The sequence below is a fragment of the Oncorhynchus mykiss genome, chromosome 22, assembly GCF_057628025.1.
Source record: "Oncorhynchus mykiss isolate SJ-2025 chromosome 22, ASM5762802v1, whole genome shotgun sequence".
In the NCBI taxonomy this organism is placed as follows: Eukaryota; Metazoa; Chordata; class Actinopteri; order Salmoniformes; family Salmonidae; genus Oncorhynchus; species Oncorhynchus mykiss.
Genome location: NC_143043.1, coordinates 11,038,373 through 11,064,101, shown reverse-complemented (window position 1 = coordinate 11,064,101; position 25,729 = coordinate 11,038,373). Strand labels below are relative to the sequence as shown.

The 25,729-nt window shown below is 42.3% G+C and overlaps 3 protein-coding genes across 10 annotated transcripts; 1 reads left to right on the top strand and 2 right to left on the bottom strand.

Annotated features, from left to right (window-relative positions):
- Positions 1 to 1,421: 1,421 nt before the first annotated feature.
- Positions 1,422 to 11,254, top strand: LOC110501332 (lysosome-associated membrane glycoprotein 1). The gene is made up of 6 exons (XM_036958625.2): positions 1,422 to 2,472; positions 7,485 to 7,687; positions 7,779 to 7,904; positions 8,472 to 8,538; positions 8,826 to 8,993; positions 9,179 to 11,254. Exons 1-6 carry the CDS (start codon positions 2,418 to 2,420, stop codon positions 9,316 to 9,318), a joined length of 759 nt encoding a protein of 252 aa, XP_036814520.1. The 5' UTR covers positions 1,422 to 2,417; the 3' UTR covers positions 9,319 to 11,254.
- Positions 11,255 to 11,713: 459 nt separating this feature from the next.
- On the bottom strand, positions 11,714 to 18,756 carry LOC110501330 (growth hormone-regulated TBC protein 1-A). Its single transcript, XM_021578813.3, has 8 exons — positions 18,285 to 18,756; positions 17,466 to 17,611; positions 15,508 to 15,672; positions 14,336 to 14,460; positions 13,962 to 14,058; positions 13,470 to 13,642; positions 13,184 to 13,369; positions 11,714 to 12,039 (listed from the first exon to the last, which is right to left on the bottom strand). The coding sequence occupies exons 1-8, from the start codon at positions 18,359 to 18,361 to the stop codon at positions 11,935 to 11,937; spliced, it is 1,074 nt and encodes a 357-aa protein (XP_021434488.2). The 5' UTR covers positions 18,362 to 18,756; the 3' UTR covers positions 11,714 to 11,934.
- An 842-nt stretch (positions 18,757 to 19,598) lies between these two features.
- Positions 19,599 to 25,287, bottom strand: dcun1d2a (DCN1, defective in cullin neddylation 1, domain containing 2a). 8 transcript variants are annotated; one of them, XM_036958624.2, is made up of 7 exons: positions 24,995 to 25,287; positions 22,949 to 23,165; positions 22,581 to 22,749; positions 21,983 to 22,113; positions 21,719 to 21,801; positions 21,489 to 21,585; positions 19,599 to 21,065 (listed from the first exon to the last, which is right to left on the bottom strand). In XM_036958624.2, the coding sequence occupies exons 2-7, from the start codon at positions 23,121 to 23,123 to the stop codon at positions 20,983 to 20,985; spliced, it is 738 nt and encodes a 245-aa protein (XP_036814519.1). In that variant the 5' UTR covers positions 23,124 to 23,165; positions 24,995 to 25,287; the 3' UTR covers positions 19,599 to 20,982. The 8 variants fall into 8 exon arrangements, with proteins under 8 accessions (XP_036814519.1, XP_021434494.1, XP_021434495.1 ...); XM_021578819.3 differs by lacking the exon at positions 24,995 to 25,287 and adding an exon at positions 24,420 to 24,712; XM_021578820.3 differs by lacking the exon at positions 24,995 to 25,287 and adding an exon at positions 24,416 to 24,696.
- Positions 25,288 to 25,729: the final 442 nt, after the last annotated feature.

The following is a 25,729-nucleotide window of genomic DNA, read 5'->3' as shown; positions in this document are numbered from 1 at the left end:
GTTAGAAAGTTTACAGTTACTAGCTCGCGGTAAAAACGCGATTTAGCATAACAAAGGAGTGCGTCCACAACACATAATTGTAAGAAATATGAAATCACATTTCTGAAGGACGCACACTGGCCTTGGCTAAAACAAAGAACACGAACTAAAGGTAATCACGGGAGATGGCTGGAACTTATCGCGACACCCTGCCTCATATAAATAAGAATTTGTTCTCAACTGACTTGCCTAGTTAAATAAAAAATAAATAAAGATATGCATATACTGTACCTTATACCATCTATTGCACCTTGACTATGCCGCTCGGCCATCGCTCATCCATATGTACATTTTCGTATTCCATCCCTTTAGATATGTGTGTATTAGGTTGGAGAATTGTTAGATTACTTGTTAATTGTTAGATTACTTGTTATTACTGCACTGTCGGAACCAGCAACACAAGCATTTCGCTACACTCGTATTAACATCTGCTAACCATGTGTACGTGACTGATAAAATTTGATTTGATTTGACTTATCACGGCTTCTGTACTTTCTCTCCTTACTACTTTCTCCTCAGTTAGAGATCACCCAGCATGCTCTGCTCCCGGTGGGCGGGAGTCTCAATAGTCTTTCGTACTGAGGTGTTTGTTCTGTTTTCGCAGTCGGTTGAGACATATAATAGTGTTGAATACAGACTGGGTATCTTGTTTGGGCTGATAAATGTAATACAATTTGAATAAAATGTACATTTCAACTTTCAAATGATACCACAAAGATGGTTGGAGGTCCACACATCAGAGAATGTTGATTTGAGTGGGAATATCCATTGTTATACACTTAGCTGTCAATCTTTCATAGGTAACCTATTGAAATCATATAAATATAGATAATATAATAGACCTTCCTATTCAAGTTGACTTTCCATGTTGGGTGGACCGGCAGCCATATTTCTGGTAGTACTAGACAGTTAAAAATTACATTTACATTTGAATGGTGTACCAGCTAAATTGCAGTGGTCTGAAGGGAAAGGTTCATTCTATTCATATTTTGTAATATTATTATTGAAATGACATCTAGCCTGTATTCGAGAGTATGCTGTGTCTCAACCGATGACTGGCATAACACAGACACATCAGATAATGTAAAATAGTGTCTAAGCTACATGTGAAAATTATAAAAATCGGAATCTATGCGTTTTTAGATAATTGACATTGAAGTTTTTTTTTTTTTAAATAACATTTTATATTTAACCCCCCCCCCCCCTCCCCCCAAGAAATCATAGAATAGTTTGACAACCCTGTTTATAGGCTTTCAAATGATAGCCACCTCAACCATTTACCTTTTTCAGTAATTAAGACATGGCTTTACACAATTACTGTTGTTGTTTACGCAATCCAATAACAGTCCATTATAAATCGCAATCTGGGTCAGATGGGCATCATTTGAAAGGTTGTTCTATTGCCAACATGACTAGCTAAATTATAAAATACGATTTTACAGTATTAGGCTTTCACTAGGAAATTCAGCGAATTTTGGAGAACATAGACTGGAATCATGAGTGCATGAAGATTCGACCTGGCCTTATTAAGAATATCATTATTTCACTCATCCCTGTTTAAGACATTAGAGACTTGAAGGAGACCAGAACGGAGGTTGGAGGTTGCAGCTTGAATGTCAATAGACCTAATTGAGGTGAAGAAGGGGCTAAATAGCAAGTGGATGACAAAGCATTTTGACATCCCTATGTGAAATGCTCGCCCGGCATCATCTGACTATGGAAGATGGACCACAACTGGTCTGAATGATGAGCAAAAATCCTCTTCAATATGAACATTTAATGAGTGAAGAGAGTGATGGTGTAGGTCTATTGGGACACATTTTTGGATGAGCTGGTTTCAAAACGAATATGCTCTTCTTTTATTCCTTATTTTCTTTTCAGAAAAAAGGTGTATGGAGAAAACGGTAGCATTGTTATTTACGAGGCAAACTACCGCGACCAAAATACAGAACACGTCACTTCCAACATTAAATCTCCATGGCAACATCGCAACCAACGTCACATCTGTAACTCCACAGCTGTCGAACGTCAACACGAATCACTACTCATGTCACGTGTTTATCCTGGGCGGTTCTTAAACTCTCCGTTACATGACCGTGGTCATTTTTTCTTGGTGCAGAGCATAAATCATCCGTGGTATGTGACGGTCCAAACACAACGAGCATCAATTTAATCTGCACGAGGTAAAGCAAAAAGAAAGGAAATATTTCCGAAGATTTGTTTCCAGAGGACTCTTGCTCGCGGTAGCAAAGAGAGCGCACGAACAGTGGGTTTGCGTAGTTTCTAGCAAAGCTAGCTCACAGACCGTCCTGCATTCCTGTCTCTGGGTTGTGTGCATGCTGTTGTGATTCGCATTGGCAAACAACCGAATAAAAAATATGAAACAACATAACCGCAAACAACCCTTGTTCCTGGCGTTCATCACGTTTTTAGGTGAGTATAGATGCTAGATGGGCACAATAAATACAATGAATCTAACGCGAATACACCAGAATTCGGTCCTCTAACCTATTTTAACCTCGTTTGCTGGTTTGTGTAAACGTGTAAAGCTGGTTCTTCGTTTGCCCTTTGACTTGCATTGCCCTATGTTACAGGTCGATGCGGGTCCAGACTGAATTGTTTGTCTTGCTTAGTGGCTGTCGTGCATGACAAAGTAAAGCGGTGCATGTGCGCTTTTGTGGCAATGGGCCCCTCACGTGATTCCAAAAGTGCTGTGACAGTGATAAAAAAAAAAAAAAAAACTGGATTCATTATGACCTGTATCATTATTGATGTCACTGCACTCGGTTGTTTTGTATATTACATTCTATGCTTGTTTCTTGGCAAGTAACCGATTTAGTGCTTTGGGCAATAAGCTGGTAGTCATGTGCTGTAGAAGGACATGCTATTAGATCGCAGTAACATGTGTACAGCCTGTCCTTTGTAATCTTCTTTTTGTGGGACAAACTGGGCCTACATGTAATAAATGGGTACAGGCAACTAAGATCATGTCAAGATATTGTGGAAATTGATAGACAAATAGACAGAGGTAATAAGTGAGACAGAAAAAGGAAAATGATCGATACAGACGAACCAATGATTTATCGGGGACATTTTACAGATCAATAATAACTATAAATGAGTTATTTTTCTTCGGGAGTAGGTCAGCTTTAATATTGCAGCTTGTGGCTTCTATCAATGTAATTGTCCATTTCCAATCCCCCCTATTTTTTGTTAAGTGTAGGCTAAATTATATTACTTTTTTATTAAGTATATTTTATTAATTTATTATTATCCCTACCCCTACCACCCCTCCCCTAATTGGAGTAAACTAATGGCCAACAATACTTAGGCTTCTACTTCCAGCTGATACATACTGTATACATTTTACTGACAGTGTATTTTACACTATTTTTTGTTTTTTTAGTTGCCCTCAACCCCTCCCATCTATATCTGAAAACCATCCAGCTTTGATTTCTAGTGGCCATATATTTTTCTAACTGTTTCACAAAAGTTCTAAATCTTTCTATGCTCATAGTTTCTACATATTTTAAATTAAATATGAACATTTTGTTAAGAGCTATTTCATTGATTGATTGATTATGGCTTGAAGTCGAACAGCAGAAATATTTGCAGCGTTAACTCCAGGTAAATGTTGCAATTCTTCAGCCATTCATGAATGTGCATCCATAAACGAGCTACATAAGGGCAGGACCAAAACAAGTGATCTAATGCAAGCTGTATGGTGCAGCGGTCTCTTTTTGGGGGGGCTTAAATTAAACGGGTATACTTTAATCACACTTTTCTTTAATTAGTTTTGGTCTTTAATGCAGGGCCGACAGACATGTTCCTTACCTTCTACCCCTTCCACTTGCCGCCTCCGTTTTTGCGGTAATGCTGCAATTTTGGTATATTTCCATATATTTCCATATATTTCTGTTAACCGCATGTGACAACTCCACCAGTTCTATTTATTACAGAATTTAAAGATGTCTTTTATTATATATTTTGTTTTATTATCAATTAGTTTGTTTAATATTTATTGTAATATTTGTTTTCTTTTCTGGTGGATTATACTAAAATTGCAATCAGCTTGTTTTAAATATAGCAATATTTTTATTTATTTAATTTAAGTAACCGAAAGTGAGATGTAAACAACAATGAAGGGAAAAAGGCCATTCTGGAACACGGGGTGAGCCATTCTTACAAATCTGCTAGAGAACCAGTTCAGATTTAAGTATAGCTTTTGTATGACTGAAGTCTTAAGTAAGCTGTCCAATGCTGTAATATTTTCTGCCCTCCAAATCCATATTCATTACATAAATAGGCCTGTTCAATTTTCTGGCTTGGCATTCCAAATGAAGTGGAATATCTTTATTCATTTTTTACATTTTAACCTAAAGTTTCCTCCTCTATTCCTACAAAAGCGAGGTAGTGGTGAGTGTTCACTAGTATTTTCCTCTGCACAGGGAGATGGATGGACGTTGGCCAAAGAGAATGTGAGCGATGACATCAGCAATGATGTAGCCTTGGAAGCCACATGAAGCTAATAGTGATGAATGTGACCGTATTGTAGATTTTTTTTTATTTTTTATTATTATTATTTTTTTATTATTTTTTTCAAATGAACCAAGTAGAACAGAGATGCTTCATCATTCCAATGGTTCTTAAAAAAAACACTTGTGAGTCAAGGGTTTCACATTTTGGGGAATATTCAGAGGTGGAAACTTTGTGGGAATTAACAGGAATATATGCATATGAATATAATTTAAAATGTAGATGTTTTTTGTATAGGATATATTTACCATATATGGAGACAATATCATGTGGCGACAGAAACATGAACCTTTTACCTTGTCATAAGTAAACAATTTCAAATGATTTAAATCCTTCCAATAGAAATAAAAAACATTTAGTTATGAATTTAATTTTAATTGAGTTGACTCTTCACATGATTTCTCTGAACAAAAGATAAGGAATATTGAATGATCCATCGCATCTCCCAAAAACATTTAACATACATCTGTAAATGAAAATAAAGCTTTGGTTGTCTTCCTCAGGCTTCTCCCTGGACTTCCTCAATGTCCACCTCTTGAACATCAGACTCTGGGGTCTCATCTTCATTGTCACTTTCCAACCTTGAGGATGGATTGTTGTCAGGCTCAAAAAGCCTCAAGTTTGCCCGGATGGCCACCAATTTTTCAACCCTTGTGTTGGTCAGCCTGTTGCGTGCTTTGGTGTGTGTTCCCAAACAAGGACCAGTTGTGCTCTGAAGCGGCTGATGTTGGTGGGATTTGGAGGATGATGGAGGCAACAGGGGAAAGATCCACAAAGTCCCTTCCACCAGGTGACTGATGAGATATGTTGGCGTGACTGCCATATTGCATCTTCATCCCAAAGCCCTTGCTTGGAAGTGTACTTCGCCAGACTGCCAAGAACCTTGCCCTCATCCAGGCCAAGGTGGCGAGACACGGTAGTGATGACACCATAGGCCTAGTTGATCTCTGCAACAGAAAGGATGCTCTTGCTAGGTCCAACATGTCTGCTGTGGCGTGTTCAGGCAGAAGTCTTCACGCTTTTTGATGTGTTTCAGAACTGCAGTTTCCTCTGCTTGGAGCAACAGTGAAGTGGGCAGGGCAGTATGGATTTCTTCTCTTACATCTGCAAGCAGAGTCTGAACATCAGACAGGATATCATTGTCTCCCTCAATCGCTGCAATGGCCACTGCTATAGGTTTCAGGCTGCTTACCACTCTCTCCCAAAATACATCATCCAGAAGGATCCTCTTGATGGAGCTGTCCATATCGGCAGACTGCGATATGGCCATTTCTTGGAGACTCCTTCTCCTTCCCCACCCAAAAGGGGGGTTGCTGGGCAACATCAATGTGGTGCTCTTATTCTTCTCACTTTGCTTGGTGAGGTAGATTGCTGGAATAACTTGACCCTTCACATACCTAACCATTCCCTTGGCTGTCTTGTAGATTGTATCCATTGTTTTCAGTGCCATGATGTCCTTTAGGAGCACCTTCAATGCAGGAGCAGCAGAGCCAATGGGAGTGATGTGAGGGTAGGACTCCTCCAAGCAGCCTTCATGTTCGCAGCATTGTCTGTCACCAGTGCAAATACCTTCTGTGGTCCTAAAGCTCATCTGCAATGTAGAGACCAGTGTGTCTGTTGTCCCTTCTCTGTGCTCTTGTAGAATACTGGTTGAGGTGTGGCGATTATGTAGTTAATTATTCCTTGCCCAAGAACATTCGGCCACCCATCAGAGATGATTGCAATAAAGTTTGCTTTCTCTGATTTGCTTGACCTCACTTGAACTCTGCATCCAGCAAATTACTAGATAAAGCATGTCTGTTTGGAGGGGTGTATGGAGGGGTCTCTTCCAATACACATTGCCTGTGAGCATCGGGTGAATCAGTTGCATACACAGCTCGAGCAAGACCAGCATTTCTCAGCATTTCTCTGACTACGTTCCTCCATTGAGTCAACTTCTGATTCCAGGAGGACCACGAGCTGTTGCTATCAATAAGGTGTCTGATTCCTAATTTTCACCTTGAATAGAAGTAGAGGGACTTTTGTCAGAGGTTGCTTGTTGTGAGCATTGAGGAAACTTTATGCCCTTGGCCAGATGATTTTGCATCTTTGTTGCATTCTTCACAAATGATTTGGCACAGTATTTGCAAATGTACACAGCGTTACCTTCTACATTAGCTGCAGTGAAATGTCTCCACACATCAGATCGTGCCCGTGTCATTTTCCTGTAAAGATTATTCACCCCACCCAGTATTGTAATCAAAACTTACCAGAAGGCATGTAGTCCTTGGCTCAGACAGTGTAGTAGTATGGGCTCAATAGAATCTCATTAGTGTGCAAGATCTGGAGAATCAGCTGATGGAAGAATGCATGCAGAGGGTTCCAATTGCATTGAATTGGGGATAGTGTTACTAAAATATGCCACAAGAACTAGAATCCCTGTTAAGCCAACTTAAAAATAAAAAAAAATGAATTTAAGCAAAATTCCCAGGCTTAACTTCAATGGAAATTTACTGTAAAGCCTAGGTGTGACGCACTAAAGCGCTTGGAATTTGTTACCACCCAGTTTTGTTACCACCCAGTTTTAAGCCAACCCATTAAAGGAATTAGCCACAATATTACCTCAAGGTTACTGACCTACTCAATGGGTGCATCTCAAGTGTCTCACTTCATCTCCTCATATCTGATAACACATGATAGGTGAAAGCAACATTATGCGTTGAATGCCTGCAGAGGTTGCTTGTCTAGTTCTTTCACATCTATACAGATAGAGGAGAACACTCAAGACTATTGAGATGTACCCTGTGAGACCTAACCACCAGCTAGCTAAGGATCGGACCGAGCTGTATCTTTTTTTCTATCCATGCATGTACTCTGATTCTAGACTGGCATTGGCTGTTTGACTTTATTGACTTATTGTTACATTACAGCGGTCACGTTGCATCAGAGCTTTGCTGCCACTGACGTCCCGCCCACTGCTGCTGCCCCTCAAACCACGGCTCCGCCACCTGCGCCCCCAGCCCGGCCTGAGAGGGGCAACTACACTGTAACCAACGGCAATGGGACCGTCTGTCTGATGGCCCGCATGGGACTGCAGCTCAACATCCGCTTCAGCTCTGCCTCTCTCAATAATGTACACACGCGGACACAGACTTGCACATACTTGCAGCCCAGGCACTCTCTCGCACCCTCACACTAACTTGTGTCTTGTCCTGTGTGTGCAGACTGTGCAAGACGTGTTGAACCTCCAGCCCAACGTGACTAAGAGCTCAGGGTCATGTGACTCGGACAGTGCCACCCTGCTGCTGATGGCTGAGGAGAAAACCAACCTCACCTTCGTTTTCTCCCTGGTCAGAGCGCTCTACCTTTTTTTTAGCTTCTCTTTACTTTGTTTCTCATCTTTGGCTGTACCATTCACCTCTTACCAGACACAGACACACACTCACTAACACGTGAACACACACACAGAGCGAGGCGGTGTAAACCCACAGAATAGATATGGCCTGGTGTTACCAGCAGGAATGTCGTGTGTAGGAGGAATGGAGGTGATGGATGGCAGACCACTGATCTCTACATGACCTGATTAACCTGCACACACACTTTAACATGGGAATACACACATACTGAAACAACACGCAAATATCGACACAGGAAAACATTATCTGGGAGATGATTTGTTTACTCTCTCTCATATCAGTACATGCTTAAGTAAGGTAGTCTTCTGTATCAGTAGTACAAACCTTTCTGCACTAACACCTGACGGCCACAAGATGGAGCCTAATGAACAAGCAGGGAACAGGCACTCTTGTTTTAGTTTGTGCCATCCTGGTTTAAATGGAGTGGGCTTGGCTCTGTAATCCTGTGTATGTGTTTGATGTACATAGCGTGTCTCGTCATTGGTTCTCTTGTGTCTGCAGAATGCCACGTCCAGTAAGTACCACCTGAGTGGAGTTACTCTGTCTGCAGCCTGGCCGGACATGAGTGGTGAGTCTGGATCCATAGTTCACCAATCAATGGATCATCTCTGCAGCATTTAATTTAGTGAATAATACATGATCCATCTATCCTCTTAACCTCCATCTGCAGTTTTTCCCAGTGTTGAACCCTTCTATAATCCTCCCTTTCCCACAATCCATCCCCCCACCTGGTCCTACTGTAACTTCTTGTCCTTATTCCCCCCCCTTCCATCCTTTCCACATCCCTCTTTTCTATTCTGCCTGTTTTCTCTTCCCTTTCTCACCCCACCTATAACCTCGCTGTTGTCTCTCCAGAGCCCTTCTCAGCCAGTAACAGTAGTCTGGACTACCTGCATGGTACCCTGGGGCGTAGTTACATGTGTCGTGAGGAGCAGACTCTGGCTGTGGCTGTGAACTTCTCTCTCAACACCTTCCAGCTGCAGGTGCAGCCCTTCGGCCTAACCGGGGACCAGTTTGGAGCAGGTACTATACTGGGTGTTACTATGGGACTTATTTCAGGAAAGTGGTTATCCAGAGTTCTGAGATTGGAGTAATAGATGGTCACTAATTCAACTCCTGCTTTTTTTCTTTCCATTTTTTCCACCTGTCTCTCACCTGCTCTTTTCTTCCTCTCTCCATTGGGGTCTCTCCTCTCTCAATCTCTCCAGCGGAGGAGTGTCAGCTGGATGAGGATGACATGTTGATCCCCATCATCGTGGGCACTGCGCTGGCCAGTCTGGTCCTCATCGTTCTTGTGGCCTACCTTATTGGCAGGAAGAGGAGCCACGCCGGGTACCAGACTATCTGAGATTACTTCCTGTCAATTGACCCCTCCCCCCCCCTCCCTCCCCCAGATTGACTGAACCTCACTCCGACCCTCAACTGAACTTCCCCAACTCCATTCAGTTGGTCTTACCGTAGAATCCTTGCTGCCACCTCCTCCCCTTTGTACTCACTTACTCCACGTTGGGTCTCCATGGGGTTGATTTGCACTTTCAGAACTGAACTGCTCCTTTGTATGCTGACAGATTGTAATGACATAACGAAACAGATCGACACAGTCCCTCAACACTGGAGGGGATGGTGTGGTGGCGTGCTCATAACCGTATGCTGAATAATAATCCACACTCTGCGTAGCCTAAGGTATTTTTATCATGCTTACGTTTTACTGGTGTCTGACATGGGAATTCTGAGGGATTGTTTGTTTACAAGCATTGCTGCTGCTGTTTTCAATGGCTTTTTGTGTTTTTGATGGTGGCCATTGTCAGTCACATAATAGGTCACTGTTACTCTTGTGTGAAGGGAATATTATGACTAGCTGGCTGCTCCCCTCTCTCAACCAGTGAAAGTTAACTTGTTGCATAATGTTTGCAACATCATTGAATATGGAGTTGATGGAAGTTGCCTCTAACCGCTGGTCCAGGGTCAGATATTTTTGTATCCTGTTTGTTAGGAGCTGAATAATCTGACCTTAGATCTGTGGTTAGGGGCTTCGCTTGGGACCGGAGGTCAGCTGCAGATTGGGAATGGTAGTGTTTGTCAATCCATAGGGGCACATTTTGTTTACTTTGGGTTCCCCTCGGAATGGATTGAGGAACAAGGATGAAGGTAATTTGATGGTAAAGCAGTTGTCTGCAGAGAGAGGGACTCATTAATTTATGGTGATCAAAGTCCACAAACCACCCTATAACCCCTAAATAACTTGGAATCTACACTTTGTCTGATTAATACATTTGCGGGGCTAGAGGTTGTTTCTGGACCAGGCCTCAGATTTTTTTTCAATGATTCTAAGAGGGAATGTGAAACTGAATTGACAGAACGAGCATCACACGCTACACTAGAATGAAGGGGCGTGTGCTCCACTTAGACATTGGTATTACAGCGCACTGTACCATGGCTGTTATGACTACCATGTTACTACCTAATTGATTATGTGCCAATTTCCCCTTAGCAGTGACTTAAACCTGGTTTTATGAATACTGGTACTACCAATTATAGTAACATTAAGACAGATTTTTGTTGCTACTCTGTTGGTACTTCCAGTGATTATATTACGGGGTGCTCACAAAGGCCGAATACTAGTTTAAAATGTAACTGGACATTTAAGTGAATAGTTATAGGTTGTTTTCTCAAGTTAGGATTCAGGCTATGAGAAGTTAGAACAATTTAAGGGAGTTGGAGTTACTGTCCATAGTACAACACCATTTTAGAGAGGAATACTACATCTTAAGTGCCCGTGCCAAATGGAATCTGTGCCTCTCCACTTACAAGAAGGATGGGATCTATGCCAATGTTATAGTTTCTCTGTTATGTCTCAAATTACACCCTATTCCCCATGTAGTGCACATCTTCATTGTCATTGGGGACATACCCTTTCTATCTACACAGCATGTGACCTTGTCAGGGACATTCCCTTTGTTGATTTGCCTGGCCTATTGAATGATCATAGATGATGCATTGTTTGTAGTGAAACGGGGAAGTGAAAAGGATGTGAACTTTCACTCCACCCCTCATTTAGAATTGTTAATATCCATATGTAGTGATTCAGGGCTGGATTCAATCAGTATCAGAGCGAGATGTTCCCGCATTAACGTAAGCGCTACATGTCAACTCAATCAGCAATTACCTGAATTTTAACGCGGATGTTCCGCGATACAGATTGGATCCGGCCCTTTAAGGTTTAAAAGAGAATGTTTTAATTGTTTTCTAAAAGCGGAGCAAATAAAATAAGAGGTGAGGAATGAGCTCTATGTACAGTTTGTCTTGGTGTTTGACAGAACCCTCGGTTCTATTGGAACACAAATCGCTAAGCTTGGAGAACAAAGCAATACGTTTTGCTTAAATGTAATCGACAGTAATCAACTTCCAATTGAAGGTTACAGTGAGAGAGCAGCCCTTTGTTGAAAATAGTCAACTTTGGTCCAATTACACCAGTCAAATTCCAACTTGAGGTATGATTGCACATGCAATCTTGCATTGACTCAATGTATGAACTTATGCACAGTTCAAGTTATGATTCAGGCCTAAGTGTGCACTTGCTCACTCTCCCTCATGGATTTTAAAGCATTGGTATGGTGTAGAGTTATCACATTTTCCTCCCCAGGCGATTCCTGGGTTGAACTGGACTATGGTACCCTTTGGGGGAACCCTTCTCCACTGTCAAACCACAACTTATCATTCCCATGATCCTACCACAGGAAAAGTGCAAGATTACAGTTTAATGCTTTTTACAATACAAATAATATTTGACTAGATGGGGGTACTACAATCACGCAGCTCAATTCAGCATCTATGAAGAGTGATTGCCATGTCATCATATGTGGTTCCTGGTTATTTCTCCAAATGTGAAATCTGATCATCTGTAGCTCAACTACAATGAAGATGACCTGATAACCACAAGAAGTTATTAGTGGTGGAGGAGATGTCAAGGGCGGAGTCTGGACATCTCAGTCAATATGTGTTCTCTGCATGTCTCCCTTAGCTTAGTGATGGTTGCCATGGAGAGACTTCCTGGTTCCCTGAAGATTTCCTGTCAATATCAAGAAAAGGAGAAAGGCCAGAGTTCACCGGTGAAGTTGTCAATAGATGCTGATCTAAAGTCTCTCGCATTTCCTTACTCATGGTTAAAGATGCACTTCAGCTATTTGACCTTTTCCTGTTAAATTATATCCCAAGTATAAATCGTAATGTACACAGACTTAAGGGTAAAACATTTTCTGGAGCAAGTGTTTTTTAGACTAGTGGTTCCCTGGGAATGCACAAGGTGCAATTTCAAAATTGGATAGTGCATCATCAGTTTCCCTCGTCATGTCAGTCATTGCATACCTTAGAGAGCTATGTATAACTCTTCAGAAATGTCCAGATCGACTAGCCCATCTCAGCTAACATTTGAGCTAGGTTTTTTAGCCCATAGATTGTAGTGGGACGGGAACAGTTTGTGTCAGGAACAGTGCTTGTGCCCATAGAAAGACGTGGCGGGCACGAGATGTTCCCCAATTCTGGAAGGGGGCCCGAGTGAAAATGTTTGAGAACCCCTGTTTTAGACCAACTTCAAGAGTTGGCTATTCAAGGAGTTGGTCTGATGCATTAACTCCTCCCCCTTGCTCGTGGGAACAATAGACAAGCAATACAGGTCGAAAGAGGAAAGGCTCACCCCCCCCCCACACTTATGCAATGTCATACCTGGACCCCCTATTGAGATGTGCCTTTTGTTAAAGGTCCAGTGCAGTCAAAAAAAATGATTTTTCCTGTGTTTTATTTATACATTTCCACATTATGAGGTTGGAATAATACTGAGGAATTGTGAAACTTATAAATGCCCTTTTCATGCAAGAGCTGTTTGAACAGACTGCCTGAAAGTTTAGCCTGTTTTGGTGGGATGGCATTTTGGCATGTCTGGTGACATCACCAGGTGGTAAATTAGTTAACAGACCAATAAGAAAGAGTTACAAACCTCTCTGCCAATAACAGCTAGCTTTAAGTTTTCCTCTCCCAGATAGTCCTAGCAAAATTATTGTTTGAGAAGTTAGTCTTCGCTAAGAAGCTTTTTGACCACGTTAATTGAAAACAATCACAGTAGGGTACCTAATTGTCACCCGGCTGCATTTGACATTAAGGTTAGGAACAGACCCTAGACCTTTGCCTAAGGTTACCTCTCTTCTGGAGTAGCTTACCTGCATGAAGGTGTGGCAGTCGTATGTGAAGGCTCCCTGGGTGATCAGTTTGAAGCGCTCACACACCTCGACCATGGAGCGGGCCTGCAGGATCTCAGCCTGGTGGTGGAGGATCAGAGTCAGGGCCACGCGGAACAGTATCTTAGAGCCCTCGTAAAACAGGCAGTCCCAGATCCGTAAAACTGTCTAAGAGAAGAAAAAAGACATGAGAATAATTATCATACAGAGGGTGACGATAGACCCAGACTTTACCAAAACATCCACACACTACTCCAATCCCATTCACCTCTACAGGCAGGACATCGATGTAGAGGCAGATGAACCATCGGGAGACCACCAGGGTCCACATGACGTTGTGTTGGGCCATGGCCTGCCACACAGCCGGGGCTTTGACCCTCACCAGCTCGCCCAACACCTCCTGGTCTGTCTTCAACCCCAGCATGGCCGGGCTGTAGTAGTCTACAACAAGAACGTGTCAGGTTAATTCAGTCCAGTGTTTGACAAGAGGTTGTGTGTGTGTACATAGATGGCATATATCCTGAAACCTGAGATGCATCCTGTGTTTGCTCATGTCGTAATGAGAGCTCGACATACCAACAACACAGTCTTACCACAAGCCTCGTGACCATGGCGCTATTCCACATTAGCAGCTCCCAAAATACACAGAAGGGAAAACCTTCAAACAAACAAGTGGGTCTACTACCATGACTATGCAAACCTCACCACGCGTATCCTCTCACACAACCAGACAGACACAACAGGAGCGTGTGGGACTAACCAGAGAGTATTCTTCCCAACAAAGAGTCCATGAGCCAGAAGGACTTTTCTTCATCCTTAGTGATGATGATGAGGTAGCCTGCAATGAAGTTCATACCCTAGAGTAGAGAAAAACAATAACTCCCTTCACACACACACACACACACTAACAGAAACTTGTGCACACATGGTGTGTACCCACAATGCACACACTTTAGAGGACAGGTGAGGTATAGGCAGTTATTACAGCCACAGGGGACAGAACAGGTACACATGGAAGAGGCGACAGTGGACGTATTGTACACACGTTAGGTAAACAAAGGTAAGCAAGACTGACACAGGAGACCAGTGAGATCCATCCAACAGATGATTTATAGTATCTATAAGGCTCAGTACCTGGCAGTATCCCACAGCCTGGTTGTGGTGTCCATACGCCAGCAGCACGTTGTACAGGGCCTTCTGCAGACAGGGCTCTGAGCTGTTCCGGAACTGCACGTTGTCAGGGAACGTTCTGTGCATGTCTGGCGAGACAGGGCACTCCGCCATCAGCCAATCATAGTAACGGAACAATCAGGGTCTTGTTCATTAGACAGCCATTCTGTTTTCTGTTGCAAGATGCTATAGAGCGATTACACGCCAGCAGAAAATATCTTCGGTATCTCAGATTGTTCTGGAAATTCTCACATAGAAACTCCATTGGGAAGAAGGATGTTTGAAATGCTTTTTACATTTATCACATTTTTTAGATCATAATAAAAGTGGCCATTTTGGGCCCTTTTTAACCTATACATGTCTCCTGTAAGACCCTATGATCTGTATTTGATATAGACATCTTGGTGTCATTATACTCCTTATGTGCTCTGAAATATGGAGTAGGTCTTGATTCAGAAATGTAAATTTACACATTAAACTAATATCTCAAAACTACAATTTTTGATTTTGTTCATTTTAAGACAGATTGTTTGGAACAATATACTCTACAAGTACATCACAATTCCAGAGTGGGCTCTGCTAATTCTGAAGGTATAATACATTTTATGAGCGCCACCAACACAGTGAATGGGAAAATGGACTCAAAGGGAACTCCATTTGCTGGTGACTGAAATTGCAATCCTAAAGGAGGGTTGTGACCTTTGTTAATGACCTATAATGTCAATTGCAATGAATAAAATAGGGAATATCATTAAAAGTACCATGTTGAATAAATGTGAAAATGTGTATTTCATAATGAAGACATACTCCATATTTGGGAGCACACTATAAAGGAGTATAAATGCCTGTATCATTTATGGTTCACAGAACATAGGGTCTTATAGGAGGAGTGTATAGGTCTAAAAAAGGGCCTAAAATGGCCCAATTTCATCATGAAATGTGTGATGCAAATGTAAAAAGCATGGTAAACATCCTTCCTAGAAAACAGAAAGGAAAACGCAGCACACTGCTGCTCATGCTTTCTACCAATGAAGTTCCTATTTAACAATTGCCAGAACAATCTGAGATTCCAAAAATATTTTCCTTCCCTGCTGGCGTGGAACTGCCCATAAAACATTTTATATTGCTTCCAGTACCTATCCTGACGGTCTCCTCCAGCTTGGCATCGTGCTGCTGCTCGGTACCCAGCAGAGAGTGGTAGTACCCTGGGTTCTTTTCCAGCTGCTCCTGGGCCCCGCTGGCTGCCATCCAGATCTGGGCTCGGTGCTCGTTGGGCACACCCTTACGCACGTACCGCTTCACTAAGAGAACCGAAACCATGACTACAGTCAAAACTCAGAATGCAAATATAGAATGAAAATTCTTATTCAATATATGTATGTGTTGTGTGTTTATTCCCCTGTCTGTGTGTGTGTGTGTGTATATGTATATATATATATATATATATATATATATATATATATATATATATACACACAGTGCCTTGCGAAAGTATTCGGCCCCCTTCAACTTTGCGACCTTTTGCCACATTTCAGGCTTCAAACATAAAGATATAAAACTGTATTTTTTTGTGAAGAATCAACAACAAGTGGGACACAATCATGAAGTGGAACGACATTTATTGGATATTTCAAACTTTTTTAACCATTCAAAAACTGAAAAATTGGGCGTGCAAAATTATTCAGCCCCTTTACTTTCAGTGCAGCAAACTCTCTCCAGAAGTTCAGTGAGGATCTCTGAATGATCCAATGTTGACGTAAATGACTAATGATGATAAATACAATCCACCTGTGTGTAATCAAGTCTCCGTATAAATGCACCTGCACTGTGATAGTCTCAGAGGTCCGTTAAAAGCGCAGAGAGCATCATGAAGAACCAGGAACACACCAGGCAGGTCCGAGATACTGATACTGTACAAAAAGATTTCCCAAGCTTTAAACATCCCAAGGAGCACTGTGCAAGCGATAATATTGAAATGGAAGGAGTATCAGACCACCGCAAATCTACCAAGACCTGGCCGTCCCTCTACACTTTCAGCTCATACAAGGAGAAGACTGATCAGAGATGCAGCCAAGAGGCCCATGATCACTCTGGATGAACTGCAGAGATCTACAGCTGAGGTGGGAGACTCTGTCCATAGGACAACAATCAGTCGTATATTGCACAAATCTGGCCTTTATGGAAGAGTGGCAAGAAGAAAGCCATTTCTTAAAGATATCCATAAAAAGTTTGCCACAAGCCACCTGGGAGACACACCAAACATGTGGAAGAAGGTGCTCTGGTCAGATGAAACCAAAATTGAACTTTTTGGCAACAATGCAAAACGTTATGTTTGGCGTAAAAGCAACACAGCTGAACACACCATCCCCACTGTCAAACATGGGGGTGGCAGCACAATGGTTTGGGCCTGCTTTTCTTCAGCAGGGACAGGGAAGATGGTTAAAATTGATGGGAAGATGGATGGAGCCAAATACAGGACCATTCTGGAAGAAAACCTGATGGAGTCTGCAAAAGACCTGAGACTGGGACGGAGATTTGTCTTCCAACAAGACAATGATCCAAAACATAAAGCAAAATCTACAATGGAATGGTTCAAAAATAAACATATCCAGGTGTTAGAATGGCCAAGTCAAAGTCCAGACCTGAATCCAATTGAGAATCTGTGGAAAGAACTGAAAACTGCTGTTCACAAATGCTCTCCATCCAACCTCACTGAGCTCGAGCTGTTTTGCAAGGAGGAATGGGAAAAAATGTCAGTCTCTCGATGTGCAAAACTGATAGACATACCCCAAGCGACTTACAGCTGTAATCGCAGCAAAAGGTGGCGCTACAAAGTATTAACTTAAGGGGGCTGAATAATTTTGCACGCCCAATTTTTCAGTTTTTGAATGGTTAAAAAAGTTTGAAATATCCAATAAATGTCGTTCCACTTCATGATTGTGTCCCACTTGTTGTTGATTCTTCACAAAAAAATACAGTTTTATATCTTTATGTTTGAAGCCTGAAATGTGGCAAAAGGTCGCAAAGTTCAAGGGGGCCGAATACTTTCGCAAGGCACTGTGTATATATATATATATATATGTGTGCATCACACCCTTCAGGTTCTTCTCCACGTGGACTTTCCCCTGTAGGAGTTTAGACCACTTCATGGACCTTCTGGTGAGCACGGCTACATACTCAGCCATCATCTTCTCATAGGACTCATAACCCTCAGGCATCTCAAACCCATACGAGTCCACCCTAGAGAGAAAGCAGGGTCAGTCTGAGAATACACACACAGAAAAAAAAACTATGGATCTATATGACCCACATTCTAGACCCAGTAGACTGCATTGATCACAGAGGGATGTCAGTGTGGGTTGAACGCCTGGAACTGTTATAGCATAGTGACAGTCGGGTGACATTACATTGGCCAAGCTTTAGCTACAATAACCTGAGCTAGGTGGTTGGGATTACTGTGACGGGTAGCTGGGATCAGATGACATGCTGTTCAATCAACCCGTGTGAAATTACAACCCTAGAGGTTGAAACTGCATATCAAAAACCAAGCCAAAAGGAGGAAGATGAAGACAAGTTCAAACATCCCAAACAGACATAACATGCAATAAAACAAAAAGGTAGAGGTTTCATAATTGTGTACTTAATGGCAATTCAGCTGGTAAATGCAAACTTTGTGACAAACTGTAGACAGCAAAGTAAAAGCCAGATGATAGGCCCTAGACTAAAAGCCCACCTGGTTAATTATTGTCATGCCATGACGTTGTCACCTGATACACAACTTTATGACAGATGCTGTATAACTTTTCATTGCTTGTAATAATCACGGATAAGTCGGAGACAAATAAATGTATGATACTCATCATTGCAACACAAAAATCACACAAGGAAATGTCAAAACTGTTAGGGCCCCTACCTGTCATTCGCATTGGTGCTGTTGTTCAGGTGAAGCTGGGAAGTGATCGAGATGTTACCGCTCGTTTCACTCTCCATAGCTTGTTGCCTACTCCTCCGAATTGTCGGTAAAATGTGAAAACGTGACACCCACTCTCGAACTTAAGTTTCTGATCCACCAACTCCAATAGTTGCAGTCACATCAGAAAGTCATAGACTACCATTGCCAGCTGCCAGTCAGCGGGACCAAAAAAAACGACGGACTTGTAACGACACAGATGCTCAAAGGTTAATCAGGAGCAATCCATGTCACGAAAAAACTTGCAGGTTAATGTGAAATTAAATATCTTGCCATAAAATGTTGAAACAAAAAAACATGGAAAAGTCCATTAATCTACTACCGCTCTTCAGCCCATATATGAATACAATTCCTCTCCCCTATCTCGCCCATGATTAATCAGGAGGCGGGACTTGTTTTGTAAACTTCCCCCACCTCAGGTATATCCATTCGGTAAACTCTACATTCAGCCCACTTGGCTTATAGTCCAATAGCGTGCAACTGCAGGCCGCAAATTCAAATAGTGCTTGTTTCGCTTTCCATCCTCAATGGTCTCCTTGGTTCTATCAAGCCATGGCAGCAACAGATGCCACTTTTGTGCCTTTATGTCAGTGTTGTGTATTTATTTACTCACAAAAGACAAACCTACTTTCCACTCTCCAGTAGCCTAGACTAATGTTCAACAGTTGATCAACAAAATAAACATTGCATTCTGGGTGTATAAGAGTTGTGGTTTCCCCTAATGGTTAAGCTTAGGGTTTGTAAAAGGTAGGCTAAGCAGATCATAGATATGTGCCCAAGAGCAACATTGGGATGGTGATAACATCCATAGCAAATGTAATATGTTGGTTAAACATTACACAAGTAATGATGCCAACAATACAGTATCTGATCATTCCCTCCATCAGTATAGTAACCTGCCATTGGTCCAAATTCTAGTCTTGTCCTACAACATAGAGAATGTATGTTCTAATCTACACAATACAGTAGGTTATATTGGAGTGTTCTGGGACATTTTCAACCTGCATAAGGCCCTTGTGTGATGTGTAAATGAAGCTCAGGTGCTTGTGGAGGAGGAAGACCGTACTAGAGGGCAACAGCTAATTGGACTGGGTCTTAAATACTCATGATGCAGTGTGTGTGGTGCGTAACTTGAATCTGCTGGGGTGGATGTGTTCAGAAGGAATGTGTTCAGTAGGTGAAACATTTTGCAAATAGCAAGAGAGACACTTAAAACATGAGACTGAATCATCACATTACAGCAGAACAGCCTCTTAATTTCTGATAAAAACATGCTTTATTCAATATTCCTTTCCAAACTAACAATACCTGTGTGATTAGTGAATGACAAAGTGTAAATAAATGCGTGTCACAAAGGCATTAATACTAAAATGGATGGGCAGCAGGGACCTTTTCAACACACGTAAGCACTGTCCAAAGCGCTCCCTCTCGCACACACATGCATGACAAACAGTGCCCCCCAGTGACTGCTTGGTGGTTCCGTTTTTGGGGTGTTTAAATTACGTAATGCAGAATGGCACAATTCACAGTCATTGAGGTCCACAGTCCTGCTGGTCTTTTGTGCCTACACTTAATTGACAAATTAGTGTCATTAATTGGCCTGCAGACACTGCATTACATTTGTTTTATCCAAACCTCCAAAACAACCAGGAAGAACAGAACAGTATTTCAGTCTTTGTGGGCCAGAATGAACAGACTTTCCCTAATATACAGATGTCGAATGGGACAAACATTTAGAGTCATGGTCCATTTACTTAAAAAATGGCTGAAATGTATTTGTTTAAAACAAATATAACATAGTGAACCAAAAGAAGATTCTAAAACACAGAATGTTGGAATTTTTCCAACCCAAACGTTGAAATAAAATAATGACTTGGTACACACCAGAACTAAAATTCTATCAAATGTTATTGAGGCATCATATACCAGATTTTACTTTTTTTTAAATTTACACAAAAAGATGAATCTCTTATATTCATAAATGTAACTTATTTATATTATTCTTTATATAATTCTCTGTACATACTGTTTTAAAAGACAGTATAATATATACAGTATATAACTAACAGTTTTGTTGACGCTGGTGTTGTGAGCAAACGTTGCAAGCAGCTCGGTCTGTCCCAAAGTGTTTGCATTAGAAACAAGGCCTGTTCTGAACAGTCCCCTCAGAGCCCTGCGTGCCACACAAAGCTAACTAACAAGGATCAACCCCAAAAACACACAACATTTTTTCACACTTGTAAATCCGAATTCTCAGAGTTGCGAGAGAGAGAGCGAGACTGTGCCAGGGGAGGAATCTCTCCTTTTCTCCTCTTCACTGGAATACTGAGATTCCAAAGGGAGCGTTGCCTGGAACACTGATATCCCCAAGGCCTCTTCCCAGCTGGCCCTCAGGCTGGGACATGTACTGCCAGCTGGCAATGTGCACGTGGCGACTCCCATCAAACAAGGATAGAAATAAAGCCTTGCTTCCTGTGTTTTCCTCTCACTCTTCCCTCATAGGTTGGTTACCTGATAGTTGTGCAGTGTCACGGATTCAAGTGTTTCTCTGTTTCCTCTTAAAAAGTATATATATTTTTTTAATCCAACAAAGTCAATGAAGAGGAACCAAAGTTCAGCCCCCCTTTCAAGAGCTGGGTTGTTAGTAGTGGGTTTTGCGTTTGGATCCTGTTACGATCGGCCGGGCGAATTCCACAAAATCGTCTATGAGAACTGGCCACGCCCCTGACAGGAAGGAGACGTATGATTAGCGGTCACTTTATTGACCGAACAAAACTGACCTTAAATCTGACCTTAAATCAGTGTCTCATCTAAAGCAGTGGTCACTGGTCACCAAACCTGGTCCAGGAGAGCTGCAGGGTCTACAGGCTTTTGTTTCAGCCTAGTACTGAATCACCTGATTCAACTAATTTACAGCTCATCACAAACTTGATTAGCTGAATCAGGTGTGTTGGTGCTGAGCTGGAACAAAAGCCTGCCCACTCAGTAGCTTTCCAGGACCAGGTTTGATGACTACTGCAGTCTGTCATTGTGTATATTCAGTTGAGAGCAACATTCAGTGTATTGCACTTTTGCAAACAGCAATGAACTTTGACTACTCTGTACCCTACTGAATACACTCCAGGTAACCACGGGTTTTAAACTCACCCTCCTCGTCGTAATTTGACATGTCGTCTGCGATTATGTTGCCAAAATCCAAGAGTAGGTTCCATGTGTCTTTGGGAATCGACCGTTTGTGGTGTTCCTATATAAAAAACGAGAAAACAAAAGTGGGAAAAGTGCACAAGCAGAAAACAAGACACAGGATGTACATAGCAAGCAAGGAGTCCAGCTCAAAATGTAATGTTAGATTGGGATGCATAACATTACTCACTCACCAATAAGAACCTGTTCCAGAGGTCCAGGAACTTAAAGCGGCCTGTCAGTACCAGGTTCCAGTAGGCCACAGCCATCTCTAGATCTAAAACACAGCCAGAGTTACACCTTGTTATCTCACTATAGTTTAATCAGATGTGTTCACACTGGGTTGAAACAAAAGCCTGCACACCCTCAGGTGTCCTCCGGACTGGAGTTAAGAAACACTGATGTAACTACAATAACTCTTGTGAACACTAATGTAACTAACTTTCATCTGTGCTTACCTAAACCCTTCTGTCCAGGGTTCTTGGCAAAGTTGAATGTGAACTGGTAGAAGTCCTTGAACTTGCCACTGTCTTTAAGCTCCTGTTCTAACCTGGGAAGAAGAGCCTTCAACTTCTCTGGGCTGTCGCACCTTGTGAGAAGATAAATACAGTGGGCAGGTAAATGGATCTCAATCAAAAACACAAACACACACCTCTTCTAATCCAGTGGTTCCTAAACTGTTCTTGTGCTATGATCTGTTACCCATCCATTGGGTTCCCCAGGGCAGTGTTTGGTAGGCACAAAACAGGATAACCTTTAGTAGCAAACCTTGTCCAATAAGAACACTGATTTTCAATTTCCATTTAAAAACATGTTCCTGTTCTGTACCTACTAAATAAGACCCAGAGCTAACCTACGCTGACTTGGCATCACACAAAACATAAGACACACAGTATTAATGCCAAAGTTCAGAGTCTAAATATAGAACTTCTCCCCACCATGTGAACACACTAACAACAAACACCACAATAACATGTACTGGCATTAACCAACAACACACTGTCACGCCACCAAACGAAGCTGCGTCGCAGAGTGAGGACTTCACCCCTCGCTCACCCCAGTTCGGACATGCCATCCAGGAACTCCTTCTTGCTGAACTCGCACTGGGTGGCGGCCCGGAACTTCCACGCCACCACCAAGACACTGATGCTGGCCGGGTCCAGGGTGAGGTCATCGCAGAACTGCTGGATGCCATCGATGCCTATCTTATTCTCATCCTGGGGATCTATGGAAATGACATGTATATACAATCATCTTAGGGATTTGAGAGAAACGTACACATTTCCTCTTTCAAGAAACAGGAGAACCGATACAATGCATAACACCACAAATACATACTACACACTTACTAACCCTTAACAGATACATAAACTTTGACACACAATCTCCACAGGCTGTATTCCTCTAGAACTTCCCCCACTTGCCTTTGTAGCGGTTGTAGAGCTGTTCCAGCTTCTTCTTCTCCACAGGGGTTTTCATTGATTCCTTGTAGTAGAGGTCTGGGTTCTGGAAGTAGTTGTCTGTGGCCACCTCTAGTTTCCAGTCATTCTGGGTCAGGCAGTAAGCAGCAGTCTTCTCCCCAGCCTGCGTGAAGGACATGAACTGCCGGACCTTGTCCCTCTGCGAAGACTTCAGCTTATGCTGCACGGAGACAGGACACGGGCTGTCAGATACCGAGAGACCGTGCAGCACCGACAGCAAGACGCACACACACACTGAGACGCACACCAGGATACACAGGGGCACACACACATCCACAGACATTCAGGCCGAGGTCATGTGGACACCAGACATAAGGGTAGGTGGTTACAGACAGACAGTCACTTCATATGATGATGAGATACAAGTCGACAAACAGACAGACAAGCAAACAAGCTTTGGGCGTCCAGTCAACAAGCAAGGCAGACCTAGAACTATTCTGAGAGTGGAGAACGTTGAGTAAGCTCAGAGCACGTGCACCCCAGAAGGCCCCCAGTATATGGGGCGTCTAGTGGAATGTAGTGTAACACGAGTAGGGGGATGCCATCAATGGGACCTCACTGCTCAACTGTTCCAGGGCGTCCCATGGTCCCAAACACACCATGCTACTGCCAGATATACAGGGGTTATTTCCAACTTTGCAGAGTAAGCACTAAGCAGATTGTGTAATGAAGTGACCAGGTGTGTTCATTTCAAACTGAGTGCATGCACAATTAAACATGTAATGCAGTCCTGCTTGCGTGTTAAAAGTAAAGCATATTTCCATAACTTCGAGACATGCATCTATTTTAATAGACAGTCAACAACTGTAAACGATGATCACCGGGTGTTGGATAACTCTAGACTGATAACTACTTAACTGCCTTCACCATAGAGTGAATTTTAGTTCGGTTATAACTACTCTGTTGAGCGTGTGCGTGAAAAGCGACAACTATGATGTTGTTGAGCAAAAAAACAACTACCTCGGACGGAAACGTAATCATCAAAAACATGCAAAAACAGATCGGGCGTCCATAGGATATTTCACGGGTGTGCGAGAAAACACTATCCGTCCTGCGCGCTCACTGGTCCGGCTTGGCCACTGCCGTCAACCACGACCAACTTCTCAACTTGGAGCGTCTGACTAGCTCGCATTTCCAGACTACCAAAAAGGGAGTCGTAACCAGCTAGCTGCGCGCTGGACGAATGCGGTTCTAGGTCTCAAAATACCACCAACTGACCTTCCTTTCCTTTCCCTGGTAAATACGTTAAGTCAAGTGAAACAGCTCAACAATGGCAACACAGACAGACAGGAGACAGTCCGTGAGCAGCGACGGAACAATTTCTACCTTGCGCAACATGTTATAATCCCGGGGTTCAACATCACAGCAGCGGTTTATGTTTGAGAATCTGTTTATTAATGCCCTCCTTACCTACCATTTTCACACGGCTTTTTACCAATGTGATAGCCAGTCGCTGATTATGCGCTTGCGCGGAAGCACTGACAGCCCTTGCCTTGTAGAGTTGCACGTCGAGGTCATTTGAGTAAATATCCTACAGATATCACGGGATAACAATGAAACTTTGACAAGTAACACTTGTCGAGTGGACTCGAGTTATGCACAAACCTAGATATGGATGCCACTGTATCAATCAAAAATCTACAAAAGAGAAGGATGACAACTGATCTGGCTACCGATCAGTCACGAAGACTACATATCCCGAAATGCAACGTATGTTTGTTTCGGAAGTAGCTAGCAAGCAAGTCTAAGATCAACAAGTATTTTTCTTATGTGTGCTAAAAACATATTATTAATTTAAAATGTATGTTAGACCCCTTAATACCTATTATTGCTATCATATTAATAAACTTGTCTCGGTGTCAGCATTCAATTTAGCTGAACTACAGTCGTTTATTGGATTAACGTTAGCAATCTAAAAGTTGGAAGTTGAAGGAGCCCTTCTTTATGTACACAAAGCTCAATAGCAGACTGTTCGATTAAAGTACATACCTCAGGTAGGCCTACCGTCGAGGTTGGGGAAATATTGGTCTTTGGGTCAGGGGAAATTGTGTGGGGCTGCAAACCAGACACATTTCCCAATATCCAAGTAAAGCAGACGTCATGAAAGGAGTTGCTTCATGCCTTGAAATCTGATAAGTGAGAAGATCTGATGTGATTGGTGAAAAGACCAATTTGTGGAAAAAAATATCAGAAATTGGCTGCATGTTTAAAAGCAGGGGTTCCTAGTGGTGCAGTGGTCTAAGGTACCGCATCTTAGTGCAAGAAGCAGGTTGTATCACATCCGGCTGTGATTGGGAGTCCCATAGGGCGGCGCACAATTGGCCTGGGGTAGGCCGTTATTGTAATAATAATTTGTTCTTAACGGACTTGCCTAGTTAAATAAAGGTTCAATTAAAAATAGATGTATTCAGATTGGCGATAGCAGTCCAAATTTAGCCTACATGCATCTCTCAACAGAAATCTCCCACATAATCTTCTTCTGCAACATTTTATCACAACTGACATCCATCCATACTATTAAGCATCAATAAATGTGGTTTAGGGCCTATGTTACATGTGTTGCATGTTGTACGTTTTTCTTTGTGTGTGTGGTGAGGTTGGGAGGACACAACTCACATATCTTTCTCTCTATGATTACAGGTTGGAGGGGGTCATGAATGACTGAGCTGGGACTGGGAGGCTCAGTTGAGAAGGGCGTTCTATCTATCGCTTAATGAATCAGGG

What these genes read in the sequence shown, in the direction of transcription:
- LOC110501330 (XM_021578813.3), bottom strand. Translation starts at nt 18,361, where the DNA reads ATGGAGAGTGAAACGAGCGGTAACATCTCGATCACTTCCCAGCTTCAC. An exon ending in CGTGGAGAAGAACCTGAAGG is followed by an intron (nt 15,673 to 17,465) that starts GTGTGATGCACA and finishes CGGTTCTCTTAG; the next exon opens with TGAAGCGGTACGTGCGTAAG. An exon ending in GTTGGGAAGAATACTCTCTG is followed by an intron (nt 13,643 to 13,961) that starts GTTAGTCCCACA and finishes TTCTTGTTGTAG; the next exon opens with ACTACTACAGCCCGGCCATG.
- dcun1d2a (XM_090215394.1), bottom strand. Translation starts at nt 23,288, where the DNA reads ATGTCTGTGGATGTGTGTGTGCCCCTGTGTATCCTGGTGTGCGTCTCA. An exon ending in CCCTGGACAGAAGGGTTTAG is followed by an intron (nt 21,802 to 21,982) that starts GTAAGCACAGAT and finishes GCTGTGTTTTAG; the next exon opens with ATCTAGAGATGGCTGTGGCC. An exon ending in TCTGGAACAGGTTCTTATTG is followed by an intron (nt 21,586 to 21,718) that starts GTGAGTGAGTAA and finishes TTTTTTATATAG; the next exon opens with GAACACCACAAACGGTCGAT.
- LOC110501332 (XM_036958625.2), top strand. Translation starts at nt 2,418, where the DNA reads ATGAAACAACATAACCGCAAACAACCCTTGTTCCTGGCGTTCATCACG. An exon ending in GCTCTGCCTCTCTCAATAAT is followed by an intron (nt 7,688 to 7,778) that starts GTACACACGCGG and finishes CTGTGTGTGCAG; the next exon opens with ACTGTGCAAGACGTGTTGAA. An exon ending in TCACCTTCGTTTTCTCCCTG is followed by an intron (nt 7,905 to 8,471) that starts GTCAGAGCGCTC and finishes TTGTGTCTGCAG; the next exon opens with AATGCCACGTCCAGTAAGTA.